The 17500-nt window shown below is 42.0% G+C and overlaps 4 protein-coding genes across 6 annotated transcripts in view; all 4 read left to right on the top strand.

The window, feature by feature from the left end:
- The window catches only part of pdlim3a (PDZ and LIM domain 3a), a 7803-nt gene extending 4033 nt beyond the window's left edge, over positions 1–3770 (top strand). For both annotated transcript variants that reach the window (XM_046843104.1, XM_046843103.1), the window contains 6 exons: positions 687–838; positions 946–1030; positions 1134–1321; positions 2350–2483; positions 2599–2710; positions 3364–3770. In XM_046843104.1, coding sequence (XP_046699060.1) covers positions 711–838; positions 946–1030; positions 1134–1321; positions 2350–2483; positions 2599–2710; positions 3364–3532 — 816 coding nt within the window. In that variant the 5' untranslated portion in view covers positions 687–710 and the 3' untranslated portion in view covers positions 3533–3770. The remainder of the gene's footprint in view (positions 1–686; positions 839–945; positions 1031–1133; positions 1322–2349; positions 2484–2598; positions 2711–3363) is intronic.
- A 1628-nt stretch (positions 3771–5398) lies between these two features.
- Positions 5399–7155, top strand: LOC124381463 (52 kDa repressor of the inhibitor of the protein kinase-like). Of its 2 annotated transcripts, none has more exons than XM_046843105.1 (3): positions 5399–5688; positions 6010–6190; positions 6876–7155. In XM_046843105.1, the coding sequence occupies exons 1-3, from the start codon at positions 5576–5578 to the stop codon at positions 6936–6938; spliced, it is 357 nt and encodes a 118-aa protein (XP_046699061.1). In that variant the 5' UTR covers positions 5399–5575; the 3' UTR covers positions 6939–7155. The 2 variants fall into 2 exon arrangements, with proteins under 2 accessions (XP_046699061.1, XP_046699062.1); XM_046843106.1 differs by having other exon boundaries at positions 5403–5688; positions 6049–6190; positions 6876–7149.
- Positions 7156–8981: 1826 nt separating this feature from the next.
- On the top strand, positions 8982–14087 carry ufsp2 (ufm1-specific peptidase 2). The gene is made up of 12 exons (XM_046843102.1): positions 8982–9115; positions 9481–9556; positions 9895–10078; positions 10182–10239; positions 10370–10524; positions 11018–11210; positions 11458–11604; positions 11722–11886; positions 11976–12100; positions 12271–12347; positions 12563–12687; positions 13917–14087. The coding sequence occupies exons 1-12, from the start codon at positions 9113–9115 to the stop codon at positions 14001–14003; spliced, it is 1395 nt and encodes a 464-aa protein (XP_046699058.1). The 5' UTR covers positions 8982–9112; the 3' UTR covers positions 14004–14087.
- Positions 14088–15334: 1247 nt separating this feature from the next.
- cfap97 (cilia and flagella associated protein 97) overlaps positions 15335–17500 on the top strand; it is a 7201-nt gene continuing 5035 nt past the window's right edge. Inside the window, exons 1-3 of the mRNA XM_046842546.1 lie at positions 15335–15491; positions 16359–17167; positions 17274–17500. The exon at positions 17274–17500 is cut by the window's right edge and continues 57 nt beyond it. Coding sequence (XP_046698502.1) covers positions 16387–17167; positions 17274–17500 — 1008 coding nt within the window. The 5' untranslated portion in view covers positions 15335–15491; positions 16359–16386. The remainder of the gene's footprint in view (positions 15492–16358; positions 17168–17273) is intronic.

Raw genomic sequence — 17500 nt, 5'->3', positions numbered from 1 at the left:
CTCTCTTTCTGTCTGCATGTCATTATGTGCCTGTCTGTCTCTCTCTCTCTTTATATCTCTTTGTCTGTCTGCCATTATGTCTCTGTCTCTCTCTATGTCTCTTTCGTTATCCTCATTATCCTGTTTACTGTGGAAAAAAAACAGTTTACACAAGTGCACATACCAGCAAGGGCAAGATTTCACACACACATATACACACACACACACACACACACACACACACACACACACACACACACACACTCTCTGGCTCAATCTATGCTCTAAGATTTCTATACATACTGGAGCCAAGAGTTTTTATGATAGATTTTCAACTTATTGATTGATTGTTGATTGGTTGATTTATTGATTGCTCAAATGCTAATTAAGCACTTAAACACCACTATACCATTGTTGATGACTTTAATCCCCTACAGGCTGACTTCACTCTGACCATATCTCTCCACACAATCTAAAAACAGAAAAAATGGGGAATTGATGTTTTTTGCTGCTATAATGTTGTATAATGTTTCTTGCTTCTTCATTTATTCATTTATTTTCATATATATTTAGGCCTTGTTTAAGGGCCCAGCTGTGGTGGTGGTGGTGGGATTTGTACTTATGAATTTCCCTTTCAAAGTCCAATGCCTTAACCACTGAGCTACCACCAAGATTTATAATCATTTGACCTTAATTTTTCTGCTCAGATATCTCCAGGCAGCAAAGCCTCTATGGTAGACCTTTCTCCTGGTGACATCATTCTGGCTATAGATGGCATCTGCACCGACAACATGATGCACTGTGAAGCTCAGAATCGCATGAAGCAGGCCACACGACAGCTCCGATTAACCATCCAAAGGTCAGAGGTCATACACTCTCCTCGGTCACGGAAAGAAAGGGATTTAGTCGGCTTACTTTTTATTATTATTATTATTATTATTATTATTATTATTATTATTATTACAGGCCAGAAACCAAACTGTGGTCACCTCGGGTCAAAGAAGGTGACAGAGCGCATCCATTTAAACTGAACCTGGAGGCAGAGAGACAGGTCAGGATCGGCAATGCTAATAACCTGAAAACACTGTCTGTATGTATTAGCCTGACCCTCTGTGTGCTGTGTAACAATGTGAGTCGAATATTTTTTACGGTAGGAGTACAGACCAATCGGGACGGGTCATAACCGACGGGCCACACCCTTCGTGGCGGCGGCTAACATTGACGACAAGCGGCAGGTGGTCAGCTCTGCTTACAACTCTCCCATCGGTCTTTATTCTTCAGGCAATATCCAGGATGCTTTACACGGTCAGCTCAGGAGCCTGATACAGAGCAAGCCGGAGAGGTGCGGCTTTTTTAGCTCTAAGACACAATTAGCCACTAAAAACGTAAGAAATGCATTAATTATGTCAGAAAGAATATACTACATTTTGACAAAAAGAAGATCAAACTACATGGAGAAACAACACCAAACTCGTTTACTAAGGACACACATCCTTCACTACACATAGGCCACACCTCCTTTACTTCACATAGGCCACACCTCCTTCACTACACATAAGCCACACCTCCTTAACCGACACTTAAAGACACATAGCCCACACCTCCTTCATTACACATAGGCCACACCTCCTTCATTACACTGAAAGACACATGGGCCACGCCTCATTTAGTGACACTGACAGACACATAGGCCACACCTCCTTTAGTGCACACAGGCCACGCCTCCTTCACTGACACTGACAGACACACAGGCCACGCTTAAATGGATAGAAACATAAACACAGTCTGAATAAATGAGGTGTGGCCTATGTGTAGTGAAGAAGGTGTGGCCTATGTGTTTGTCAGTCTTAGTGAAGGGGGTGTGTCCTATGTGTGGTGAAGAAGGTGTGGCCTAGGTGTAGTAAAGGAGGTGTGGCCTATGTGTCTGCTATTCTGAGTAAAGGCTTTCACTCAGACTGATGGACACATAGGCCACACCTCCTTCACTGAGACTCACAGACTGTGGCTGAGCCTTCTTTCTGCTGGCTTGTGTGTGAAGCGGTTACACCTCAGGGACACTGGGGGTCCACCATGTGGATGATGTTAGAACCACAGATATATGAGGTGTGTTGGAGAATCAGGGCTTTACAGAAGAGCAGAGGGATGAAGGGATTATTTTGGTATGTCTGTTAGAGTCTGGCTGAACTGTATCTCATGGAATATACACACACACACACACACACACACACACACACACACACACACACTGAGTGCAAACTGAGCAACTGCAGTACAAATTGACGAGGGACCTCCTCAGCATAAAGCAGTATACTGTGTGTGTGTGTGTGTGTGTGTGTGTGTGTGTGTGTGTGTGTGTGTGTGTGTGTGTAGTCCCAAGAGGCTCACGTCTATAGAAGAATCCGATGTGTACCGCATGCTACAGAGGGAAGAAGGAGAAAAGGAACCTCATGAACCCCGCCAATCAGGATCCTTCAAAGCCTTGCAGGACTACATTGATAATGAAGGTATCTCACACACAAAAACACACACACACACACACACACACACACACACACACTTATTATCATCATCATCATCATCATCTGGTTTAATGGGAATGTTTGACGTACTGATTGACAGGAACGATTCCCGTGGTGACGAAGGCAGTGCAGGCGCCCGTCATGAAGCCTCTCTCTCCTGGAGGAAACCTGCACAAACTTCCCATGTGTGACAAGTGCGGGAACGGCATAGTGTGAGTGCATCGCAGGAAACATCAAATTGATGCAGCAGAAAGTTGTCTGAACTTGGACCAAACATGTGGGGGGTGTTACTGCATGTTGTGTATATATTCTTGTATTTATCCCTGTTTTTATGGAAGAAGGAGGGGGAACTATGATCTTGCAAACCCCGTAGGAAATGTACAATTGCACCCATTATTGTATCATTCAGTTCGGAACCAGTTTTCTGACTTGTTACCTTGAAATCATTTGATTTGTGTAAACGTGGAGACTCGATTCTTGGATTTCCCCAAAAATCTGCTTTGGGACAGAGTCTATTCTTCAAAGTAGTTTACAATTGAATTGAATTGAAGCAAAGTAAAGTGAAGTGAATTAAATTGAGGTAATGTGAACTGAATTAAAATGAAGTGAAGTAAAGTGAAGTGAACTGAATTCAATTGAAACTGAAGTTAATTAAGTTGAAGTGAACTGAATTGAAGTGAAACTGAAGCGAGTTGAAGACCATATTTGGAGGATGTGCTGTTTGCTGAAAAGTTCTGACTAAAATGAATCAATCATACGACATTGTTTTTTATCATTAGCACCTAAAACATGATATTTATAGAGAAATGTTCCTGTTTTTTCTTCTACTCTTCTTTCCCTCTCTTTCTCTCATTCTCTCTCTCAGTGGGATGGTTGTAAAAGTTCATGAGAAGTATCGGCACCCTGGCTGTTTTGTCTGCTCGGACTGTGAGGAGAACCTGAAGCAAAAAGGCTACTATATCATAGACGACGAGATCTACTGCGAAACTCACGCACACGCTCGTGCAAAACCACCCGAAAGTCCAGACCTGTAGATTTCACACACACACACACACACACACACACACACACACACACACACACACACACACACCACACAGAAAGTTATACCTCACTTGCAGTGCACTCAACTAGAGAGAGACATTCACAACCAGCACAGAGATTTATTGATCAATTTGTTGGTTTGGTTTTGGTGTTCGCACCATGTTTTAAACACACTGTAGAAATAAACTATTTTTGGAAGAAATTTCAATAAAATGAAATGGATGCCTGTGTGATTCTCAACTTTATTTTCTATTACAGTATCACAGAAATTCATCTCAATTCTGTTCTACTCAAAACTTTTGAACATTAATACGCCACACCAGTCTATAAGCCGCACCTGTCTATAAGCCGCAGGTGTCTACACTGAAACTAATGAACTTTACACAGGCTTTAATGAAAGACAGTGTCTGTTACATGGCTTGTATCTAAACAGTAGCCTACCAAGAAAGTCATTGTTCACTGTCTTCCTCCTTCCTTTCACAACTATTTCTCTCGGGAGTTTATCTTTTGGCATCGTCGTGTGTTTAAAAATCACCATCGGTGAATCTTTTCTCCCGATGCCGTGCAGCTCAGAACACAGGTGAAGTGTGTTTTCATCCCCGGTTGTTTTCAGCGTGATGAATGATTCACATTTCCTGTAGACAGTCTGAGTGAGCGGCAGGTCAAACGTCAGAGGAACATCATCCATATTTATGATGTGGTGCGGCCCGATTCAGTGGGAGCGCATCTGATTTAATATAAAGAGTTTCATTGGTTCACCTGAACCCGTTCTGCAGTTTCATTGGTTTTATGTTATGGGGCTCAGTTTTTTGGTTTGAAGTTTGTGAAACCGGGAAAAACCCAGGAAAAATCCATTAATTAGCCGCTTCATTGTTTAAGCCGCGGGGTTCAAAGCGTGGGAAAAAATTGGGGCTTATAGTCCGAAAATACGGTACATCAAAATCACTGACTTACATTTTAATATACTTTTGTTAATTAATATGTATTGAATTATTCCCAATAGTCTGTGTGTGTGTGTGTGTGTGTGTGTGTGTGTGTGTGTGTGTGTGTGTGTGTTTCGAGACTAATGTTACTACCTGGTGCTATTCTGACCACATGCGTTATCACGTCTGCGTTTTCATCATGGACAGTAAGTTAGAACACAGAGCAAACGTGAAATTTTGCGTGAAATTGGGCAAATCTGCTATAGACACGATTGACGTGACCTACGTTGGACATACGGCGATGCTGCAATGAGTCGTTCGAGGTGTTTTGAGCAGCACGCTCGCTCCAAGGTTGAAAGAACCTCACTGGAGGATGATGAGAAATCAGGAAGACCTTCAACAAGCCCAAAATGTAGAAACCTTTCGGCAACTCGTGCATGATGATAGTCGGAGAACGAGCCACGTGATCTCACTTATACACACAGATTTGACTCCTGTGGATTCAGCTCAAAGGTCGCTGTTTTGACACCATTTCGAGGGTCCAGCGTGAATTCAGTTTCTTCTCCTCATCAGTCGTTGTGAAATAAAAAAATCTACATGAATATATTTGAGCTTGTGCAGTTTGCTACAGATGCAGTTTGCGTTGTCTGACTACTGCGCTCTCTGACCGTACAATTAAAGGACGGGAAAATGCAAATGCGATCGGACACCTTCTAAAGGTACATCTGTGAACATTATAGTGTCTGTCATAAGTTTGGGAAGTCTTTTATGGTTTGAGAAACATCTAAATGCTCCTGATTATATACAGTAAGTTTGGATAAAATAAGTTTCTATTCATTGTTGTATCTTGAGAAACAGAGAGAGGGAGAGAGAGAAAAAGAAAACAATATTTTTCTTTTAAATAAGAATTTTTTTGATTTAATAATGAAAATGTTTAAAATTTTTGGCACCCTTTTATAAGCACACTTCTTTTTTGCTGGCTGTTTTTCCTCCTGACCGCCAAGTGTCGCTGTGGCACTGTGTCTCCCATTACACCTCTGAGTTAACACCGACGGTGAAGTGAACCGGATATTGATTTTATGATTATGATTACCGGGTTATTTGCGGGAAATGGTGCAGTGTTTCGCCGCTGAATGCGATCACAGTTACAGTAAAAACCAGTGCAGTTTTTTCCGTTTGCCCTCCGACATCAGAGCGAGGCGGAAATGGGAGCAACTCTGCGGGTTCGTGCTTTTATTTTCTCTCACTTTCTCTTTCCTGGGTGTGAACAGAGTCCGGGTTCAATCCCAAACCAGTTCTTTTTTTCTAGAAAGTGCACTCGATAAGGGTGTAGGGAGGGGGAGACATTTTGGGATGAAACCGATGTTTAAAAAAAAAAAATACTTTCCACATTCTCGTGCACTTGTATTAGTAGAAAGTTATTTGGGATTTAACCACTAAAGTGTCCAAATGGTAAAATAATCTAGTGCACTTAGATAATATACGACGCCATTTGAGACCGAACCGATAGATCCAGTGATGCTGGTGATTGGCTTGTTGCCTAGCAACAGCTTTCTTTCTGCGTGTGTGCGCGTGTGTGTTAGACGTCCTCCAGACATTTCGAACGAGAACTCGAGGATCTGCAGCTGTCACTTTGAGGGAGGGATGAAGTCTGCAGCTCCCACTGTGTTTAAATGGACTGAGAAGGTCACGTCCTCCACCACGTCTCCTCCTGTGGACCCAAAGGTACGTCCCCCAGCCCCGCCCACTCCACTGTAACCATGACGACCGCACGTGTATCACACGATTCGTACATGGGTATCGACTCCCTGAAAGAGTCGACTATCTCTCTCTCTCTTTCTCTCTCTCTCTCTCTCTCTCTCTCTCTCTCTCTCTCTCTCTCTCTCTCTCTTTTCTCTCTCTCTTTCTTTTTCTCTGTCTCTCTTTTTCTGTGTCTCTCTCTCTCTCTCTCTCTCTTTTCTCACTCTATTCCCCCCTCTGTCTCTTTAATTTCTCATTTCTTTTTTTACTGTCTCTTAATGTCTCTCTTTCTCTCTGCATTACTCTTTCTTTTTCTTTGTATGTCTCTCTCTCTTCTTTCTCTTTCTTTTTCTCTGTCTCTTTTTTCTATATGTCTCTCTTCTCTCTTTCTCCCTCTCTGTATCTTTTTCTTTTGGAATCACCTTTTTCTGACTTTCTCTTTTTCTCTCTCTGTTTATTTCTCTCTCTTTCACTATTTCTCTCTCTCTCTCTTCTTCTTTGTGTCACTCTCTGTCTTTATTTTTTTCTCTCTCTTTTACTGTTTGTCATTTTTTCTCTTGTCATTTCTGTCAATCGATCTCTCTGTCTCACTCGCTCTCTTGCTCTTTTGCTGTCTGTCTCTCTCTTTCTCTCTCCATCTCTCATTCTGTCTCTCACACATTCCCTGCAGGAGGAAGTGGAGGAGAAGGACATCATGAGTGCAGCTCCAGGGGGCGTGGTTGTGTCTCTCTAACAGAAGGTTTTGGGGTTTGGTCCCACAGAGCCACAGTGAGACTGCACACCTGGTGTGATGTTCTGTTGTGGTGTCCTGCAGGAGGATCAGCTGCTGCCACACCAATCCAACAGGAACGCTGAGGACACCTGACCAGAGTGTGTGTGTGTGTGTGTGTGTGTGTGTGTGTGTGTGTGTGTGTGTGTGTGTGAGAGAGGAGAGTGTGTGTGTGTGTGTGTGTGTGTGTGTGTAATTATTTGTGTGTGTGTGTGTGTGTGTGTGTGTGTGTAATTATTTGTGTGTGTGTGTGTGTGTGTGTGTGTGTGTAATTATTTTGAGTGTGTGTGTGTGTGTGTGTGTGTGTGTGTGATTATTTTGAGTGTGTGTGTGTGTGTGTGTGTGTGTGTGTGTGTGTGTGTTATAAATGTACAGCAGTACTGAAGGTCAGTATGATGATTATTTTTCCTGGTTATTGTGAATGGAGACTAAATGAATGTAATATATTTAAAATTATTCGGGTGATGAAACATTTTCCATTAAAATAATCCACCAGACCGACTGTTTCTCTTCCTCTTTAACAACATTGTACATTAATACTGAAGAATCCAAAACTATGAAGAACTTTTGGAATTATGTAGTAGCTCTATTAAACTTTGACGACAGCTCGACAAACTCATGGCATTTTCTCATCAGAGTCATGAGGTGTCACCTGGAATGGCTTTCGGTTCACAGGTGTTTCTTCTCAAGAGCTCATTCGTGACATTTTCTTGCCTTCTAAATGTTCTTCAGACCATCATTTGTCTTGTGCAGAGGAAAGAGTGAGTACAGAGTCCATAGTCTTCTTAGTGCTACTACAACAACTGTACACATCCATATTATGGCAAGAAACACTCAACTAAGTAAAGATGAAAGATCCATCACTACTTTTAGAAATGTCTGTCGGTCTATCTGAAAAATCTCAAGAGCTTTAGGTGTGTTACATTTATAACACACACACACACACACACACACACACACACACTTAGGTGTGTCTCCCAAACCATCAAACGCTATGATGAAACAGGCTCTCATGAGCACCGTTCGAAGAAAGAAAGACCAAGAGCTACCTCTGCTGCAGAAGATAAGTTTATTAAAATGACCAGCCTCAGAAAGTATGGATGCTTCTCAGAGTTCTGTGTGGCAGACATATTTCAACATCGACTGTTCAAAGAAGACTGTAAGCGTCCGGCCTTCATGGTCGAATTGTGACAAAGAAACCGTTTCTTTGTAAGAACAAGAAACGTAAGTAGCAGTTCAGTGGATTAGATTTTATGACTTTAACGCCCTTAACCCTCAATTATTGAGCTGTATAGCTGATCTGTACGTGAATGTAGTGAAAGAAACTTGCTTGGGCCAAGAAACACAAGGAATGGACATTAGATAAGAAGAAAACTGTCCTTTAGTTTGATGAGTCCAAATATCCGATATTAAGTTCCACCTGCCATGTGTTCTTAGACATAGACAAGGTGCTGGTTCCTGGATGTGTGGTTCTCATTGTAAAGCATGCTGGAGGAGCTGTGACGATATCTGGGTCAAAATGTTACTGAAATTGAGGGGAAACATTTAATCATCATGGCTACCACGGCATTTTACAGCAACTGCCATCCCATATTGTTTAGTGGGATCATAATTTGTTTTCTAACAGGACAATGACCCCAAACACACCTCTATAGGTTCTGTAGGAGCTATTTGTCTGCATTAGTGCTGAATTAGATGACCTGGCCTTCACAATCACAAGATCTATATGGCTTGGAATGAGTCGGCCCAAAGAGTGAAGGAAAAGCAGCCAACAAGCACTTAACACCTTTGGGAACTCCTTAAGATTGTTGTAAAAACCATTCGAGGTGAAGACCTCATGAATCTAATAAAAGGATGCAGTGTGTGCATCAAAGCTCATATTTTTTTTTAGTTTGGATTATTTAGTATTAAGGTACAATGTTGAAAATAACAATAAGAGAAAACCGAAGAAGGCGTCGCATCTTGTCGTCTGTCGCCAATTACATTCCCCGCTGCGCTCTTCCTCATGAATATTCATGAAAAGGTCCGCTTACCCGGAAGTAGCCGCCACTCTCCTCTTGTGCTACGTCATCCGTAATGGCCGCTTCCTGACGACGCTGCTTCTTGCTGGCTTTGGCGATTTTTAGCCGCCAAAAAAAATGGTATGCTTTTTTTTTATATAAAAAAATTATATGAATGTTTTTTAATGCTCACGAACACGCAAATGTCCGTTTAATTTGGTTAAAAAGTAAAACATCTCCGTTCAGCCGCTAGGACGCGGGCCTAGTTACAAATGGTTTGCTGATCCCTACCTAAGCGCACTACCCAGGGTTTGTAGTGCACCGCTCATGCGCACTACATAGGAAGACTCGTGCTTAATATGGAGGCGTTTGGGAGCCTTCCTCACAATAGTAAACATACCTGAGCCCTGCTGTCATAATAACGCAGTTTATTGCTATTATTATTATTATTATTATTATTATTATTATTATTATTATTATTATTTGTCTCTTTTGTGTTTTATCAGGTGCTGACAGATAACAACTTCATTTTCCGTCTAAAAGGAGTTTTGGATTTCTCCTGCCAGTTTGACAGCTTTAATGGTAAATGTAGTTTTTCTCTGTAGAGGCTTGGCGATATTACCGTACAGCGCTATACCGGTATAAATGTTTGCGATCATAACTGGTGATATTTGGTAACATTCTTAATAATTCATTCAATGTTTTTTGTGTTTTTGGAAGCAATTACCTTCTCGAAGTTTGTAGAAGTGTCTGAGAGTGATCTATTCCTCCACTGGCTTTAGCTGCATCAATCTGATTTCCTTGTCCACCACTTCGATATTTCATTCGAATTATAATTTCTAGGCACAGCAGTACTATAGTAGGATGCTGCGTTTCCACGGAAACGACGATCTAAAAATATGTCTTTTTATTTGTTTTAGAAGCCCACACACGGAGCTCCATCTCCAAAGCCTTCCAGGTTCTCCGCTCCAGAATATCATCGGAGAGTCTGGTGTTCATAGTGTGTAACAGCCCCATCCTGCTGTGGCCCAACAAGTCGTTCCACTCCACGCTGGACAGCCTGAGGGAGGACACGCCATGTAGAGACGTCCAGCAGCACATCGAGTGAGTGCATACTGTCAGTATCTACTGTCCATACGGCCTGATTTCTTTACACAAATGTTTGTGTCGGATCAAAAGCTAAAGGTCTTGTGTTTCGTTTTGACAGGGTGGAAGACGGAGCGAGGAAGTCCTCAAAAAAAAGGGATAAAAAGGACACCGGTCCTGTGAGTGCACATCTTGACACATTGTGTTTAGCGCGATTCATGGAGAAAGATCTCAAAGCCTCCTGTGGAGCAGAAACGTTTTCAGGAACACGTGCATATTTCAGTTAAACGTGTCTCGGTGTGTTTGTAGGTCGTGGTGAACCTGAAGCTCTTGATGGAGGTCACGGAGGCGGGAAACAGTGCTGCATTGAGTCTGTGCAGAGTGATGAAGAAGCAGCGATGCGTGACCGTGCCTCTCTGCATGGACTGTGTGATCGGAGCCGGCGGCTGCGACGCTCTCGGATCGTGAGTGGAAAAAAAGGAGAGGTTGACTGATAGCTAGGTTGGATCGTACTTGCTGATAACCAATTAATCATATAATCTATAACATTTAAAATGGATGCTGGAAAAAAAAAAAAACGTAAAAAAAGCACTGAATCACAAAAAGGTGAAAAATGAAATAAACAGGAATATTATGCTTATATTAATAAATATAATTAGATGAGTTATAAATAATAATGAATAAATATATAATATAACCCTCTCCATACAGCACGCAGTCTTGCGTGTACAAAAACAGATTGCAGGGTCAGTGATTCGCCTCTAGAGGCCGAATCCTTAATGACAGCAGACCTTCGCAACCGTTACAGCAACAGACGCAACCCGGAAAAACTATATGGACTTTTGCCCATATTTCCGATAATCTGCGAAACTGATGAATCGTTGGACCTCTAATATAAAGTCTGATGCTGAAGGTGTGCAGTACCTGCTGATCCCGGTGTTTGTGTGTGTCCTGCAGTGTCTGCGCAGGCCTGGTGGCGGCGCTGCATGCTCAGCTCTCAGATATGGAAGAAACCCTTCTCAAATACAAGAAGGAAACCACTTTTCCGCTACCGCAACCTTTTCACTTCCAGCTGCCCGAGTCTGATCGCCTACTCACGATTATTTATCCTGCAGGAGTATCGGACGATCAGCTGCTGTCTGTCAGAGAGGTGAGACGCACTAATACGCACTTATACACACTTATTTACACACACGCACTTATGTAATCAGATATATAAAGGTGGTACCAAAAAGTATTGGGACTAATTTGGTAACACACCAACAGATGGCAGCACAAGGCTGCACGCACAGTCACAGGGAGCACCGACATTCATAAATGTGCCAAAAGACATCGTCCTGTTTACAATGGAAGCTGTGCAACTGGTGTTATGTGTAATTATATGGTTTACTTTACAGGAGCTCCACAGGAAGCACTGCTTGCTCGCGGACCGGCCGTATTTCCGGCGTTCCAATGCCTTCCATTTCCCGGGCGAGCCGTATAAAGACGGCTACCTGCGCAATCCACACACACACCTCACCGCTCCCAGTATAGACGATGCCAAGGTGACACCGTAAAAATACGAATAAATACCGTACAATATTAGTGCAATAGAAACTATCCTGTTTAAAAGAAAATGCACAGACCTTTTTCCACCCTTTTTTGTTTTTTTGCCCCTTCAGCTGTACGTGGTGCGAGGCGTGTACAGTTATCATCACTACATGCAGGACCGGGTCGATGATAACGGGTGGGGCTGCGCGTACCGCTCACTGCAGACCATCTGCTCCTGGTTCCTGCAGCAGGGCTACACCGAGAGGAGCGTCCCCACACACAAGCAGATACAACAGGTCCACACACACTTATCATTACTGGTGCTTAATCCTACTGTGATTTATTTTTTTTTGATTGTGTAAATTTATTGTGTATGTGTGTTCAGGCTTTGGTGGACGTAGGCGATAAGGAACCGTCCTTTGTGGGTTCTCGTCAGTGGATCGGATCGATTGAAGTGCAGGCTGTTCTCAACCAGCTGCTGGGAGTCAACTCGAAGATCCTGTTCGTCAGGTATCTGTGTGTGTGTGTGTGTGTGTGTGTGTGTGTGTGTGTGTGTGTGTTTTAAATAATTTAGACTCCTGATGTTCCGTGTATTGTATGTAATGCGTTCGGAGACTAGACTGAAAAACGTCTAGACGGATGGAGTTGCGCGATCAGTAATTTTTCTTCTCTGGATGCAGCCGTGGATCTGAGCTGACTTCTAAGGGCAGAGAGCTGGCCAATCACTTTCAGACCGAGGGCACACCCATCATGGTCGGTGAGTCTGGTGTTCCAGCGCCAATGATCTCCAGTAAAACAGTGAGAGTAAAGCTGAATCTAATCTAAAGACTTAAAATCACAGCACCACCAAGTGGGGCCCTTACGTAAGGCCCTTAACCCTCAACTGCTCAGTTGTATAAAGGAGATAAATTTAAGTCGGTGTCGGCCAAAGCCGTTAAATGCGTCAATGCATATATTTGTGGTCTGTACCAGGAGGTGGCGTCCTGGCACACACCATCCTCGGCGTGGCATGGAGCGAAACCAGCGGGCAGATCCGCTTTCTCATCTTGGATCCGCACTACACTGGCGGGGAGGACCTACAGAGCATCACTGACAAGGTATAACTGAGGACATGGCCAACTAATCAGGAAGTGTTGATTTCAACGCATGTGACTTCACATGACATTACAAACTCTCTGTGTTCTTGGGGTTGGAGCTAATTGTTAACAAATGATAAGAGCCAAATTTTGTTGCCTGATATTTCCTGTTTAATATAGAGGTCGAGATAGTGGATTTAACTGATATTTATAGCTAGATTGGGTCATAATTGACGATAACCGATTTATCAATTGATAGTTTTCAAAATGGATAAAATATAAAAACAACACTCCATGTTAGTACTGAATCATGAAAATGTGCTTAATGACATAAATATGAATATATTCATAAAATATTATAATTATATTTAATAAATATAATGAATAAATTATGAATATAATATAGCGCTCTCCTTGCAGCGCACAGTCTGCACAGACAGCTTGTAGTGTCAGTAATTTGCCTCTAGAGGCCACTCTCATACTACTATATTACACAGCCCGGAAAAACTATAGGTAAGGTATATCTATAGGTTTTTGCCGATTGTTCCAGCTGTCAATGAATCGATGAATCTGTCGACCTCCAGTTCAATTCAGAGATTTTTTATAACTTTTATTTTTTATTATTTTTTTTTTTTACAGATGAAAGTAGTTTATTTGTGTTGCGTTTATTTTATCTAGTCTGATCAGCATCGTCATCATATAAATTACCTTTGGGTCATTATGGTGGATTTTTTTAGTTAGCTGCTCGCTTCCTGATAGTGTTCTGAAACATTCTTGAACAATGTGTGAGAGTGTGTGTGTAAACCAAAAAAACCCCACATCAGAAAGGTTGCCAGAGTGTCACACTCTGCTCGAGCGGTGTGTGCGATCATGAGAAAGATAACGGAAGAGACCATGCGCTTGTTCCACCAGGCCGGAAGCAGCATCACCTTTACTCACAGTTTCTCCAAAACATCTATCAATTTATCTTTAGCTTAAATAATGTTCGGTTGTGTGACACACACACACACACACACACACACACACACACATTGTTTTAAATGGGATCAGACACTTGTAATGTATACACCAAGCTTAACTACATGAAACATATGTGTGGCTCAGTGTACAGGACAGTATATTGCACAGATCTCAGTGTGTGTGTGTGTGTGTGTGTGTGTGTGTGTGTGTGTGTGTGTGTGTGTGTGTGTGTGTGTGTGTGTGTGTGTGTGTGTGTGTGTGTGTGTGTGTGTGTGTGTGTGTGTGTACAGGGCTGGTGTGGATGGAAGGGACCCGAGTTCTGGGACCAGAATGCCTACTACAACCTCTGCCTTCCCCAAACACCAAAAATCATCTGAGAGTCTGAGCATTTTAATGTGACCCGTTTTGTAAATGGTCTTTCACGTTTTCATCCAGAAAATAAAAATATATATCTGGCTTGAGAAAGCGCTCTGGTTCATTAAACAGAATTAGAATTCTCAGAACTTATCACCAGGAACATGCCGTTGTTGTTGACTCCTACACGGGACAGATTTCTACACACACAGTCGTACCAATTAGCTAAAGCAAGACTTTATAATCCATTTCGAATGGTGTTTAATATACCATAAATAAGACACGAAGTGTGAATATTAATCTTAAGGTGTATTCCACATTTTAAAGCCCCTTCATACATCATTCGTTTCTTTGTCGATAAGACAATCTGAACACTCGCAACATAATATAACACACGAACACTAACCAGTGTAACACAGCATAATGTAATAAAAAGCACTGTAACATAAACTAATGTAACAAACTGTAACGTTACAATTTAACTTTACGTACTATAACACAACATAATGTAAGCTAATGTAACGTATCTAATATACGTTTTTTACAATAGAATAAAAAGAAAACAAAGATTTTCATATCACGAGCCAATATTTTATTCATGATATATGATGACATAAATAAATTGTACACTTTTATGCACAAAATGCGCTCATTTCAAAATTGATGCTGCTACAGGTCTCCACAAAGTTGAAAATACCATAATTTTGGCTCCAGAACGATACCAGAATGTGTTATACCAAATATAACAAATAACCAGCCTCAAAAAACAAGTGAATTAAAAGATTGATAGATACATATCTCAATACCTTTGTATCAAATTGTAACATGTTGATGTTGGAAAAAAATATATTCAATTCTTCTTATCTTAATATAATAATAAACAGATCAGGAACACGGAAAACATTTTGACTTTGAAAAAAATGCAACTGAAGTAAGGCATTTAATGCATGTTCATATATTTGGCACTTGAAATAACAAATTATAAAAGCAAAATTATAATATCGTTCCGTTTGAGACATAATATATACCGATATTTCTCCAGTCCCGGTATACCGCGCGTCCCTAAAAGACTACTAAAAGTAGTTATATAGATAGATAGAGAGGTTTGGATAGATGGAAAGATAAACGGGTAGAGAAACTAGCAGGTGGTTATATAGACAGACAGACAGACAGGTTTAGATAAATAAAAATAAACGGGTAAACAGACAGACAGACAGACAGTTATGTAGATAGACAGAGAGGTATGTTATTCCAGAATGTTAATCGAATTGGGTTTTGGCGCCCTCTGCCGGATGCTTTTCCGCATTACAAATAAAACGGCTCCTTAATACCCCACCCCTACGTTTGCGGAAGTGACGTTTCCTTGGTTACTGTCGCTACGGAAACCCACTCACTCAACACGCGTTGCTTACCATAGCTGTCGCGCAGACGCTCTTTTACTCTCCGGAGAAAATAATGCGTTTCTGTTGGTCCTCACTGCAGGTTTATTTCTACAAACTTGATGTTTAAAGGTAGGTTTTCGTCACGGTTAGCGTTAGCGTTAGCCTGGCGTGTTTCAAACGTGAAAGAGTCGCATGTAGGCGTGTAGTCCTACATTCCGAGTGAAATAATGATGATGATGATGATGATGATGATGCGGTTTTTCGCACGTTGTTGTTGTATTTTATGAAGGTTAAATCCAGCTGTATTCGGGGTACAGGTGCAGGGTGACACGTTTGGACAGAAGAGTTGATGGAAACCTCATCTAGCTTAATATTTACTATTTAACTAATTACCTGGATAAGTACAAGGGTTTCATAACCTCAGGTTTGCTCCACAGGATCATCCTTTTATTAGTTTAGTTTTTTTCAGCTAGACATCTTAGCTTTAATCTCAAACACCTTATGAAAATAATTCCATCTCAAAAAACATCTGAATAACAAACATTCAGTAAATGCAATCTAGAAGCTGAACACGTGACAGTTCTTTTTTTTTTTTTAACCTTCAGTGAAATTTTTATGCAGTCAAATTTAAGAGCCAATCAGATTCCGATATGCAAATGAAGGCAGAGCAAGACCAAATAGAGGGTGGAGCATTTAGAGCTCCAGGATGCAATATATATATATATATATATATATATATATATATATATATATATATATATATATATATATAAAATCCAAATTTGTTGGTAAGGGTTTTAAGGGTAGGATGTTCTCCTGATAATGGCCTTCTGCCCTTGGAGCTTATCTTCTTCAGAGTTTGATGCATCATGTGCATTCTGAGATGTTTATCCGCTCACAATAGTTGCGCTATTGTGGCAGATTAAACCAGTCTTCCTCAGGTTTCCTTTTAACATTTTTATAAATCTCTAAAATCTCTTTTTAAATCTCTAACAGTGAAAGAGGATCCAAAGAGAAGCTAACAATGTACAGCCCAAAAGAGCTAGAAGGCGAAGTAGATCATTCGTTCTTCGACAGCGACTGTGACGCGAGTGAAGCCCAGTCAGAGAAGCCCGTCCACCGGGAGAAGGAGGATAGGGACGGCACTGATGAGAAGTTTCCCGACCAATCCGAATGCTCTCAAATAGAGAAAAAAGTCGAGAGGCATGAAGAGTTGGAAAAAGAGAAGCCCGGACTCGAGGATCAGAGCAGCTTAGATTTAAAGGGTGGTTCTGATCCTAAAGGCCAAAGTAGATTTAAAATGGCAGACATTTTTGAACGGAAGAAAAAGACTGAAGAAGAAACGGAAGATGGAAAAACCTCGCCGCTTTCTCACTCCGACATGTCTGGATCAGACCTATCGGATGATTCGTCCAGGGTCAGCTCGGAAGACGACGACGACATTCACAAAAACGAGGATGACGACCAGAGACGTCAGAGGAACCGCGCCAAAAAGTCCGGACGCAAACTCTTCGGTTTTCTCCGTCGCCATTCGTCATCGTCCAGTAGTAGAGAGAGAAGCCCCACCCCACCCGGCCAGGACCCCGCTGATCAGAAGCAAAGGCGCCAAACCTCCGAAAGAATCGAATCTGATGATACAGTAACAGACGTTACACCTTTATCCTCTCCGGATGTTAGTCCCCAACAGGCATTCGACCTGGCTCCGACCACTTCCACCGATCCAACCCTACATGTCCCACCAGCGGACACTTTGGACACCGCTCATGAACAGCACCTGGTTGCAAATACAGACGACAAGAAATCCGGTAGGTATCACATCTCATTGTGAAGAAGGATGTACGTAATATTTGGTCTCCACGATGAACATCTCCATGTAAATGATCCATATGTTTGTATATTGTGCTGCTCCAGTGGTTTTGAGCATGAGCAGGCAGATGGACAGCGTGCTGCTTGTGTCCAGTCCGGTCGGCAGCAGAAGGACCGTGGGGAGCGGTCAGCGTAAGAACTACTCGTTCACCAGCGCCGAGGTGCGACGCATCGAACGTGAGAACCACCGGCTCCTGCACGAGCTCTCGCGCTCCTCCGCTTGTTTTTCCTCTCACGCCGCCCGACGCTCTTCTGCGCCGTCCTCCCGCCTG

The sequence above is a fragment of the Silurus meridionalis genome, chromosome 28, assembly GCF_014805685.1.
Source record: "Silurus meridionalis isolate SWU-2019-XX chromosome 28, ASM1480568v1, whole genome shotgun sequence".
Lineage (NCBI taxonomy): Eukaryota > Metazoa > Chordata > Actinopteri > Siluriformes > Siluridae > Silurus > Silurus meridionalis.
This window is presented reverse-complemented; position numbering and strand designations above follow the sequence as displayed.